The 12,525-nt window shown below is 44.7% G+C and overlaps 1 protein-coding gene across 1 annotated transcript in view; it reads left to right on the forward strand.

Annotated features, from left to right (window-relative positions):
* The first annotated feature begins 1,452 nt into the window (after nucleotides 1-1,452).
* The window catches only part of PLEKHG4 (pleckstrin homology and RhoGEF domain containing G4), a 64,914-nt gene continuing 53,841 nt past the window's right edge, over nucleotides 1,453-12,525 (forward strand). Inside the window, exons 1-4 of the mRNA XM_013942742.2 lie at nucleotides 1,453-1,489; nucleotides 4,649-4,772; nucleotides 5,853-5,946; nucleotides 11,111-11,197. Of these exons, the coding sequence (XP_013798196.2) occupies nucleotides 1,453-1,489; nucleotides 4,649-4,772; nucleotides 5,853-5,946; nucleotides 11,111-11,197 (342 nt within the window). The remainder of the gene's footprint in view (nucleotides 1,490-4,648; nucleotides 4,773-5,852; nucleotides 5,947-11,110; nucleotides 11,198-12,525) is intronic.

Consider the following 12,525-nt stretch of genomic DNA (forward strand, 5'->3'; position numbering starts at 1 on the left):
TGCGGCAGGGGGCATGTCCCTCCCCAGCCTGGGATTTACCTGGCACCTTTTGAATGAAGCTGTGCTCTAGCTTCTGACTGCTGCTTGTCTTGCAGGGATGGTGTCGGAAGGGGTAGAGACAATAAAAGAAGCGATTGACTCAGATGTGTTGAAGCCAGTGGGTAGAGCCTGTGCCCTACCAGAAACCTCAGCAGCTGTTACTCCTCTGACACCCCCAGCTTCTGGGACTGCCTGGGGTGGTCGATCTGCCCCCACCATAGTCAAGGATGTGAACCTAGAAGTGCTCAGGAGTGGAGTTGCCTGCCTGCCTGGTGAGTAGCTGAGCCAAAGCATGCCTGGGAAGGGTGGTGTTTTAGGAAGGCAATAGAGTTGTGCCTGTTTGCAGCAGTGCAGAGACTGGTGCAAATCCTGTTCCTTTCAACCGAAACCTCTCTAGAAACAATGCTGCTTGAATTCTCTAAACTTTCTGGATGGGAAAGACAGGAAGTGGAACTTTCATGGAAGTCTTGCTAACTTGCTCCCAAGAGTCTTAAAAGGTTGACTAAACAGTTATGAGTCAGAAATGCCAAATCAAATCTATAGGCTCATGCTAGCAGTCCAAAAGGAGAAGAATGAGGATCCAGTCAATGATGGGCTGGTAGGCCTGACATCAGACCTGGTCAAGACAATAGGAACCTGACTCACTTGGTAGATAATTAAAGGATCAGAGTATGGAAGATGCTACTTGACAGGGCTCTTGTAAAACCAGTTTTGTTCTTTGTAATTAGAAGTTTGGTCGATGAAATGTAGCTGCATAAATACAATACATTTTTATAAAACATTTGATTTTGTGCTGCGTAGCATAGTGTTGAAAGGAATATCCCAATGCAGTGCAGATGAGCAACATGTGGGATGAATAAAAGCATAGCTAAATAGCAGATGACAGAACCAGCTATCAAGGGAGGACTTCCCAGAATTGTTCTGCCAGGATCAGTTGTAGGTTGAACATTATTCAGTTTGTGTATCTGATGTGGCAGCAAGTATCAAATTGCTGCAGATAAAACTTCTAGATGGGACAAATATTGGTAGAGTGGTAAGCAAAGCTGAGGCTGTTGGATAGAGCAGCCAGTATTGTTTGGTGTGCAGGGCCCAAACAAGAGGTCGGTATTTAACCAAACTTCAAGTTAATCAGAGGAAGTGAGATCTACCTCTCCAGTGCTATAGTGAGAAATGGAGCCGGGTTGGCAACATCTGCTTAAGCAGCCCATGCTGGCTTGCTTCCTTCCATAGCCAGTAAGAGCGGATCAGGAAGGAAGGTCCAGTGCAGGTCAGGAAGACAGCTGTATTCAGTCAGCTCGGGAGCCACATTTGAGTTTGAAATTGTTCTGAGAGTGAAGAAGACAGACAGACAGATCTGCCTAGTGCGAAGGGGATGGGAGAGAGAGCAGAACAGCAGCACAATGTATTCTCGCAATGAGCGATGAGGCTGCAAGACCAATTTTGACCTCAGGTGTGTAAAGGAGAGGGAATGACTGGTTAGATTAAGAATGTGATTTTTACCTCTGTATACTTGTTGGTGAAATCTCTCGAATGCTTTGAGCTGTTCAGAACAGTATGATGTCCTCATTTTCTTCTAATGCCTTCATTCTGAAAGAAAATGGTGAAAATTGGAGGTGGTACAAGAGAGGGCAACAACACTTTCATGCAGCTGAAGTGGATGCCTTATGTGAGAGACTTGAAGGTTTGTTTATCTCATTAGAAATATGATTGAGAATGAGGTGAAAGACCTCATAAATATGAAAATAAAAGACTGAATAAAAGACTCCTTCAGTATTCTGGGAAAAGGTAGAATGAGAAACCAAGTGCAGAGGTAAGTCCTGATACATTCAAATATATAACTTTACATTAACAGATAAATTGTTAGAACAAACTCCAGAGGAGAAATTTTAATCTCCTGGTCTGCTGATCAGACTGCATGTTTTTATGGTGTGTACTTCAGCCAAACAAATGACTGGTTTTGAGAGAGAAGTCTTTATAGGAAACTTATTGGTCTTGCTACATAAGAGGCCTGACTAGGTGATCTAATATTCTAGTGGTTCCTTTGGACTTTAAGGTTGGAATCTGTGACAAGTGTTAAACCAGTCAAATGCATTTGAGTATGGGGGTGAGGGGATGTGCCTGTGAAATGCATTGAAGAAACAAGGTTTGGTTTTGATGCCACTTCCAAGGGAACTTTGGTCTAAGGGAGAAATAACATTTTCTGTAGAAGCAGTATTGGACTGATTACCAACTTTTCTCATGTGTGAGGATTGCCTGCTGAAATATAAAAGCACAGATACCTGAGGGAATGCCCACATCATTCAGTTAAATACTAAGTGTTACATGTTGGTAACAATATGATAATTACATTAGGAAGGATTAATTTTATAGGGAATAGGAAATAATAACTAATTAATAAACTAATAACTGATGGAATTAGGAAGAAACTTTCCTTTGAGAAGTGTTTCATTCATGTATTCTGCTCTTGAATCGTTTGGTTCAAATGACCACTGTTGGAGATCCAGCCCTGATAGCTGTGGTTGCTTTTTTGACTTAATCGGATAATTCCCAGGGCCCTACGTGCAAGTAAGAGCTTTAATCAAGTTCTGGCAGTACCCAGCCTTCCTGATGAACAAAAGATGATGCTTCAGAGTAAGAAAGTTTCTACTGAACTTGGTTATTGTGCCTTTTTTTTTTTTTTTCTGATGAACCCCTTAGCTTACAAAACCAATGTATGTTAATAAGCCGTTTCTATTTTCTCTACAGCTCTTTGGTTGTATAGTGTCCAGAGTACAATATTTCAGGAGTAGTAAAACTGCTCCTGAATCTCGCATGCAATCAAAACTTTCAACCCTGCTGTTAGCAGGAGAAAGCCTGTTTAAGTTCTGATCCCTGAGAGAGAGAAAGCCCCACTTTTAAATGTTGCCCATCTGTGTCTGTGGCCCTCAGTCAGGTCGCATCCTAGGGACAGATTGAGATCACACCAGGGAAGTTTTCTGTGCTTGAGGCTGTCCATCTGTAACTATTTTACCTGTCAACTCACATACCTGCCCCTAGGATGGGGAAAGAAGTCCAGGACAGTTATTTTGCATGGTACCAATAAAGTACAGAAGAGAGGGAAAAGCATGGCTTTCTTTAGGCCTCGGATTTTGTTTTGTTCTTGGGAATTTTCTTTTCTCTCATACCATTTGTATGCCAGGAAATGACTTCTGGTTTTGTGAATTACTTTTCACACAATAGAGGTGTGGTCCTTACTGTTATCCAAATCACTTATCTTCACAGAGACGTGTGGGTTTGCAGAGTGCTGGTCACTTGACCAGACACAATCCAAGGGGCTTGCCTGCTTTTTGTGTGGTGGAGACAGCTCTGGGTCTCTGAACTGGGGTGTCCACCTGCTCTTTATCTATCCTTTGCATCTGGAGTGCATGTTGGACGTAATTCCAGAAACCTTGCTTTTGTGTTCTTCCCTTTGTGGCTCTCAATGCGTATCATGGCTAAAGCCCAAAGTCAGAAGATCATTTAGTTTTGGGAGCTCCTAGAGCAGGCTCAGTTCCTGTGATAAGCTGTGTCTGGGGTTTTGGGAAGCGGAGGGCAGGGAACAGTTTTCATGACTAGCTGAAGCAAAGGGCTTTCCCCTGCTGCAGCACATCACAGCTCAGCTGTGTTGCCCATACTGTACCTTATCTATTCCCTGCACACTGAACCAGCCCTGAAACTAATGAAAGCCTGGCACCAACTCTGCCCTTCCCAGAGCTGCAGGGAGGTGAGAGTCTGCTCCTGGGCCACCTACCCTGCAGCCTCCAGGAAGGAGCTCAGGGGTCCTGCTTGGGGGTTTTTACTCTCAGGACGAGATGTCTGGTTATGTGCTGGGCTCAGCCTGGAGCGCATGTGCTACATCTGATTAGGTAACACATGTTGTTCTGCAAACCTGTCTGAATGCTCTCTGTCCAACAGCAATCAGCTAGCAAAACGACCATCCTGTGGAGGGCGAGGGGAATGGGAACATGCAGGTCTGAGCTGTACTGCTTTGAGATGGGCCACGCTTTGGCCCAGGTCACTATTGTCAGTACCTGCAGCAGCTCTTTCATAAACCATATAGATAGCACGGTGGTGTTGTCTGGATCTCTTTTGCTCCTTGAGAGCCCAGGAGCACTACAGAGCTTGTATGCTTGTTTCTGGGGGGTAGGGCAGGAAAGAAATGGGAGGTAGGCAGAAATGTGTATGTGGCTGTGATGGGCAGTCTGGGGTCATGCGTGATATTGTAACACAAGTGAATGTGAGATTGTCTGTCTTGGGCTTATGAGATTCTTACTCTTCTCAAAAGCCTGTGGTGGGATTATCATTAGTCAGCTTCATATTTTGTGAAGAATGTGTTTTTTGCGTAGAAGAGAGCAGTCCAAGTTCACTCTGAGAGAAGGACAAGTAGAGCTCAGCTACTTCACTCTTGGGCAGCAGCCAGGTGCTTCAGAAGTGTATTTATAGCCCACCGTGATCTGCAGCATACGCTATCTCTAGCTCTGTGGGGTATTTTAGGGAATGTGATGAGGGTTGTAGTAGGGGTCTCTGACACATGTATGCCTGGAACCAGGATTTGGTAATGAGTTCCTCTTGTGACATTCTTCTTTTACAGGTACCAGAGATAAATCGGGACGTGCAGTGGCCATAATAACAACAAGGAACACAGCTTGGTTAAACCCCCACTGCAATACCGACGAGCTTGTGCGCCTTCTCCTGTACCTTCACAGCATCCCCAGGTTTGTGATACTTGCAGTCTGACAGAGGGGACAGCTGCTGCCTCTTCCACTTTGTCTTTTGTTGGTGTGGAAGCTGAGGCAGTGAATGGAACAGGCTGTCTTTACTGGCATAGGAAGCTGGTCCAGGCAGTCCTAAAATTGTATAGGTGGGAATCTTCTGCTGGGACTAACTGGCTTGTGTACAGTAAGCGTTTTGGCTGTGCTGTGTATGCCTTGTGCGCACGTTGTGAAAGAATTAGATACACATTGAATGTTTACATGCATTATCATAAATCTAAACCATTCTTGCTATTCTTCATTAGCTCAGAAAATGGGATTTGAGAGTGGGATTGGGTAGTCATGCAGCAGCTCCATAACAAAGTGCTACGAAATGGTCTTTGAGGGCCACCTCCAGGCTGGGGGGAGGGAGACTTGAAGAAATCTGCCCTGGCATGTGGCTGACAATCCTTTTTGGAGGCTGCAGGCTGGAGTTTGCTACAGCTACTCTTGCACCACTATGGCAGACTTTCTGCCCCAGCTCTCCACAGGCTCTACTCAGACTTTCAGATAATTATAGTACTAAGAGGTAAAACTAACTCTCCATCAGTGAATTTGAAGCCTCTAAACCATTGATTTCTTAAGAGAGCAGGGTTAACCCATGAGACAGTTTCTGTTAGACGTGCGTTGTTTCTTACGCTTCTCCCTTAGCATCTGATACTGGGCAAGGTCTTTGGGTATGATCCAGAATGGCTATTCTTGTGAAGTAGCGTGGGTAAAGCCAAGCTGCCCCAAATGCACTTAGGAAGGACTGGTTTTCTGTGTGGATTACCCAGAAAGGGGATCAGCATCTCTGTACTGAGTGAGAGGTGTCCTGGTGACTGGAAAAAGGAAAGTGAGGTGGAAATAGCAAAGGTAAAAACCGAGCAACGCAGGTGATGTTTTCCATTTATATATTTTGGTTAAGAAAAGGTGGCCAGTTAGTTGCCTGTCCTTACAAAGCCATAACGTGCTTTTTTTTCACCCTGCCATATCTGAGAGTTCTGTTTCAGTAGCCTTGGTCCACTGGTGACAAATGTGGCCTCTTTTTCTCTGTCCTTGCAGACCAGAATGTCAGGCTTTGGGTTTGACTGTCCTTGTGGATGCTCGTCGCTGTTCACCAGTTCCTGCTCTCTTCAAGGCGTTCAACATACTACAGGTGAGCCTTTAGCTTGGGCAAAGGAGCACTGGTTTCTTTGGCTTGTTGTCTTAGTTGGATGTTATATCTCCATCTGCCACTTATGTCTCCATCTGCCACCTGGCTTTCAGTTGTCTTTGGGAGGTGGACTTACGCATCCAACCCCATTATGGGAGCGTGACCTGGACTTGCCAGGCTGCAAACGAGGCAAAAAACCCAAGCAAGTCCGAGTTAGGAGTCAGCCCTTCCCCACCTTCAGATTTTCTTCTGTCTCCTCTGGGAAGAGCCCCATACCCAAGTCTAAACGCTGTCCGTGATAATGTGCTTGGAGATGTTGTCCACTGCACTGAGAAACTGTATGAAATAAGCAGGGATCATTGCTCACTACAGAGAAGAAGAAAGGCAGAGAAGAAAAAAGGCAGAGAGGGAGGAGGACTGCTTGTCATGCCAGGTGGAAAAGCACATGCAGCTGTTGATGTGGATGTCAGTGAACGATTGGAATCGGACATGCCGTAACTCTGTATTGCTTCAGGTCAAAGGCTTTCATGTCAGTCACCTGGAAAGCAAGTGGGTTGTGTTGCCACTGGTCCCAGATTGCTTCCATCTGCTGCTATTAGAAAGCCAAAGGAAATGCTGGGTTGTAGCTATGACTAATCTTGTTTAAGCAGGTGTTCCTTTAAATCAGAACTTAGGTGTCTCTCAGGACTCAAACTCTGCAAACTGGAATGGGGCAATATTTTAATGAGGCTGGTGTCTGTGTGGTTTATATGCTTCAGTGACACATCTGAGAGTTGGGGCTGAGTCAGAGATCTGCCCTCCTCTTTCCCCGGGCTGGGTAGAGCTGTGAGCTGTATCAGTGCACTCATTCTCTGTGGTGAAGGAGTAATCTGGTGCCCTGCCCAGTGCTGCAGAGGTAACAAGCATCTTCTATTTTATGCCGTGGCAGTGGGTTTGCCAAAGCTTTTGAATGTTTTGCTGCCCGTGTAGGTTGCATGGCCGTGTCTTAGCGGGATGATTTAGAAATCAGCAACGTGTTGAGACATGGTGCTATTGGACCACAAATGAGTCCCCAGTCTCATACAGCATGGCAGGAATAAAGCCATTCTAGCCTTAAGTTTCCTACCCTCTGGAGGACAGGGAGGGGGGAAAAGCTTTCTGCACTGCCTGTGTAAGATTTTACTGGGATACCTTTTTGTCTCTGAGCAGCTCGTTATCAGGGTAATGCAACAGGTAGTTAACAGGGGATAATGCACTGGAAGAGAGTGTGCATTGCTGGAGTTGAATGCGTGTTCCAGGTAACAGTAACTGACAGAGGCTAATCACTCTTCTTGTCGTTTGTTGGTCCTTACCCTGTCTCCTACGCGGACTCCATAAACAAGATCTGTTCAGGTAGCTTATTGTCTGGTTATTGCACAGGGGTAATCCCTTGGCTCCTCTGAGCCTTTTGGAGATCCTTGGCATCTACCTCTGATTTACCTCTGTGATCCCACCACAGTGCTGTCGTCTGCTCTGAAATGAGGACAGAGAAGTTTAGAAAACTGATCATAACTATAGCTAGGCAAGACAGGCTTTCTAGAACATAGCAAGGTTTGCTGGCCATTGGATACAGAAGCATAGTCAGTATGTTTTACTTGCAAGGTCTTTTGGTTACAGAACAGACCATCTCCTTGGGGTCCTTTCTGAAATCCCTGACACATCTCCCAGTATCTCTTGATCTCTGGCAGACCATCTCTGCAGCTCATCTCTCTGCTGTTCTGCTCTCTCCATGAACAAGATTTAAATTACATGGCTTTTTTGAAGCCTGCTCTGGAAGTGTTGGTGAAATCTGTTAAATGTTGAGATCCAGTGTTGCTTGTTCGGTTTTGAAGGGACATTTTCCTCTCGACTCAACAGTGAAGTGCACTGCTTCACAGTGACTAAGAATGGATCAGATGACCTAATGCAAAGTCCTTTCCTGTCCACAGTTCTCAGATCTGTTAACCCTGTAGATCCTCTCTGGGAAGCGAAGATCTTGATCCCACAGGTCTCTGCATTTGAAATCTATCAGTATGAGGAAATACTTTTGCTTTTCCACCTTTCAGGAATGAATGCATGAACAGAATTTTTAAGTGCTAATAGACAACTTCTGGTGCTTGCAGCTAGCTTTCCTTGTAGCACTGGGAGACTGTGTGTTGCTCATTTAGAGCCACCTGGTGAACTGGTGACAGTTTCTCATCCTCTCTGCTTCAGGGCGGGGAGAGTTGGGTTCTGCAAGACTTTCTTCCATCCTTTTTAAGAATATGGGTAGAGGGGCACTGCTGGAAATCTGTCTGTCCCAGACAGTACTGGGAGTAGAGGCAGGAGAGGCAGAATGAAGTACTACCGCAGAACTAGCTCAGGAAGGAGCAGGAGAAACTCTGGCAGCTTTGTATGGAGATGAAGGGAAATGCGGAGCATGTATGTGTTCCAAGAGCAGATCATGCTTGTTCCTGTGGGAAGCTGCATAATGAGCAGGGATTTGTGCAGAGGTAAATGCTGCTGAGAGATTTCATCACAGGTTGTCACCACATAGCTCAGTACTCCAGGAGCTGTGAAGCCTGCTCAGAAGAAATTTGTTTTTCAACAGTGCTGGGCCAATCTCTTGGTCAGTGAGTAGACTGGGCACTGATAGTGGAATGTGCAGGCTGGACTTCAGCAAACAAATGCCTGCAGGATTTTCCTCTGCCTGAGTTTTTATAGAGTAAGATTCTAGTTTGTTTTGCATGCCAGTGCAAATGCTTAATCCTGTAATCTGTTGCATCTGCATATTGGATTGGGAAGGGAAAAGTGTGCTGTGAAGACAAAGAGATACCCTAGCAGTTCAAAGCAGAAAGCTTCTTTATAAGCCTTGCTATTCAAGGAGTATATTTACATGTCCTGTTGTAGGAGAAGTACTGAGGACCTTGGCCTGATGTTAAAGACCAGGGACATCCCATTACCCTATTAGTAGTGCTCACGTTAAATGAAACTGTGTGGTATTTGGGGTCTGCCATGTCTGCATGGACATTCCTGGCAGACCTTGCTTCAAATTGTACTGGGGTTGCTAAGTCTGGCCATGGGCTTTCGTCTGGGTCAGGAAACCAGACGATGGTTTGAAGCTTCTGCCTGAGAAAGATAGAAGGAAGTACCTAATTTTCTTACTTAAAAATAATAATAAAAAGACAAGTATTCACCCTGCTGCTATCTGAGCTCCTGTTGATGCTCCTCTATCCATGCTGTCTACAGTGGGCCTGTTTGGAGAGGTGAGGAGCTCACTTAGATGTGTGGGGCTATGTTTCTTTGCTTCTAGATAACTGGTCTTGTTAGCAAAAGGTAGTAAGAGATTGTGTGAAAAGCTGCAGAAAGTTTCCAGGGGTAGCATCCAGCTGCCTCCAGCTCTGCCTGCCTCCTGAAGCTCGCTTGTGAACTGCTTTAGTCCACTTGGATGAATATCCAGCCCCTGGCTTCTCTTCTACTGTTTACAGAAAAAAAACATGGTGGAAAATACTTGGTTGCTTTGGAAATACATTTTCTCTTGGGTTGGAAGACCTGGAACTTCTCCCCTGACAGCTTTATTTGTGAATGGTTTTTCAGATTATTTTCAATAGCAACAAACAAACATTTGGCCCTTGTTGTAACCTTGTGTTCCACTATCACTACCTTTATCCTTCACTCAGATTGCTACGTTTGTGTGTCTCATGGCTCTGTTGGATTAGAAGAGGGGTTGTGAAAAAAGGAATTTATTAAATATTCAGTGCCATGACCTGTCTTGAAACTGTGGCTAGTCTTTATCCCTCAGTCCTTTCCAGCAGACAAATTCAGAGCTGCTGATACAGCTATAATTTCTCTTCATCCTCTCTCCAGATGCACTTTAGTATTTACCTAACCCAGCATAATTATGTAATAAATTCTTTTTGGCCTTTTGATCAGTGTTCAAATAACATTGAATGCATGAATAACTTGTTTTGAAGAAACAAATTTATTTCAGATTTGAGAAGACAGAGCAATCTCTTACTGTTTTAGGAGGTGTTTCAGTTGGGGGGGGTTTTCTTGCCCATTCAGAAGGATCCTTTTTTAGCATTAGGTGAGAGAAACATCTCCTCCTTTGCTCTGAAATCTCTCCTGCTGCTTTCACTTGTAGAATTGTCTCTCCTTGTATTGGCATTGTTTCTTAACTGCTCTACTGGTCACTGTGTCAGGTTAGGTGGCTCAGTCTCTGCTGGGTAATAGGTACTTGCCTCCGTACTCTGACTCTGCTGCTCATATCTGATGTTAAACCTTAAACGGTGTTGGAGCATTTATTTTAACAGAGCTCTCCTGTTGCCATGGCCTGCTGCATGGCAGGTTCCTTACAGCTGGAGCTGTAAGGATTTGTTGCTTGACAGTTTTGTTTCCGAGATCTTTGCAGAGGCAAAGACTTTCCTATGACATTTAGATGGGATGGCTGTTATTTAAGCATGTGGAATGACAACTTACATAGACATTCTCCTTGTTATCCAGATCAGGCATCGTGTCTTTAATGACCCCTCTCTCTCCATAGTATGGGTCTTTCTGCTACTTTTCCCTGTTCCCGCTGTCGCTCTCTGTGCCTGTTTCTCACTTCCCTGTAGAGTGCTTCTATAATTGGAGAGCTGCTCCTGGATCACAGAGTTTGAACTACAGCTGCCAGACGTCCCTTGTATTTGGAATTTCTGTCGGTTAGACACTAGCAACAGGATGCGACTCCTTGATTGTGAGTTGGGAGTGAGTAAAGACAAGACGACATTTTTGGCACTGTGGGAAATAAACTTCCCTTCAGTTAGGAGGAGTGTCCAGGAAATTATCAGGAAAAAAAAAAAGGACATTGAGCATGGTTCACATGGTTCATGTCTTTTTTTTTTTTTTTTTTTTTTTCCTGAGACATTTCCCTCTGTAGAGGGCAGCATTTTTTTTAGTACAGCCAAGACCTGGCCTCTTCATTGCTTGCTTAAATGCTGCAAGACTAATTGATCTGAAACAGACTATCTTTAGGACATAGCGTTGGTGCTCTGTAGAATGGCCTTCCCTAGAGCTGGTGACTGCCTTCCAGGCTGTGCAAATACCTTTGAAGAATAAATTGCAATTTTTTGCACTGAATTAAAATGAATGGTACATTCTCTTTAGCGTGCCAGGCAGTTAGGTAATGGATTTGCACTCTGTTCTGCTATAGGACATGGACCCCCATTGTATTCATGGAGTCTTGCTTCTGGTTGAAAGAGACCTCACTTTTCGGATGGAGAAGCCAACAGCAGGACAGGTAATGGAACCATTTGTCCAGAGGTTGCTGGGGAGCTGCTGATGTCCTGTATTTAACTCTGAACAGTGACTTCTCTGTACAGTAATGTGTGTTTATTCTCACATGAAACCAGTATAATTGTACTCTGTATTTTATGGTTGTGGTCTCTTACGGGTATGGTATTTATGGGGCTGTAAAGTTTACGCGAGCTGAACATATCTCAGTAACGCTGTATTTCTTTGTTGCTGAGTCCTTCACTAACATGCTCCATAAATACGCCAGTTTACTGGAGCCTTTATCTTAAGGCACAGGGTTCTTGTGGGTGGGTGAATGGATAGCTGTACTGAGGAGTCCTACTGAATTAACAGTAATTAAAATGCTTTTCGTGCTCCCCTACTAATAAAGGGGAAAATCCTTGCTCAGGAAGAGGTCACATTATGCTAAATCCTGGGCTCTGTTCTGTGAAGGTACTTGTTGCTTCCTAGGTTTTTGCATACCCCACATGCTTCCTCTCCTCATAGCTGCTGCTCTAAGTGGCTGAGAGGCTTCTACAAGAGGGGGAAGAGGAGGTGTGTATGTGTGTGGTGTTGCCTTTGCAGCTAAAATGTCTGGAAAGGTTAGTAGAAGGTGCTAATGGGGGAGAGAAAAGCATTACAACCCACTTAACACCCACACTTAGTTTAATCTGCCCTGGTATCCCACAGCTATATAAGAAACATAGGCTTTCAGCCCCAGCCACTTCTGAATTGTCTGTGGTGAGTGAACAGAGCATCAGACTCCACATCTTGGTCATCTCCTTCTGCTTGAAGAAAGTTAAGAGCTACAAGAGTGGACTGAAAATCTGTGTTAACTGAAACCCTGTTGACTTCAGAGAGGCCAGCACCTCCCTCTTGTCTTCTGTGCATGAAAACATTGTCAATAGCATTGTGTTTGCTTCGGAGGAGAAGTCTGTGTGTGCGATGTGCAGCCCTGAAAGGCTAATGGGTAACAAATGCCATTAGTCCATTTCCTCTTTGCTCCCATGTGAAAGAATTTGAAGTGAGAGAGAGCTGTGTGCAGGTACATGTTCATGCAGGGAGAGCTACAGGAGACACTATTTAAAAACATTGAACGAATCCAAAGTGTGTAGGAGGGAACAGAGCAAAGACTAATAAAGGCACGGGCATGCAGGAGGAATTGGAAGCAACATCTCCATTTCATAAGGAAGTAGAAACTTAGCGATGTGTGTAGGGTTAAACGTCTGCACCTTGGTTCCTGGTACCCGGACTGGTTTCCGTGTGCTTTCAGGAACACCTGTCTGTTTCTCTGGTGGGTATAAAATGTTCTGTTGAGATTCTGCAGCTTCAGAG

The sequence above is a fragment of the Apteryx mantelli genome, chromosome 10 (genome assembly GCF_036417845.1).
Source record: "Apteryx mantelli isolate bAptMan1 chromosome 10, bAptMan1.hap1, whole genome shotgun sequence".
Taxonomy (NCBI): Eukaryota; Metazoa; Chordata; class Aves; order Apterygiformes; family Apterygidae; genus Apteryx; species Apteryx mantelli.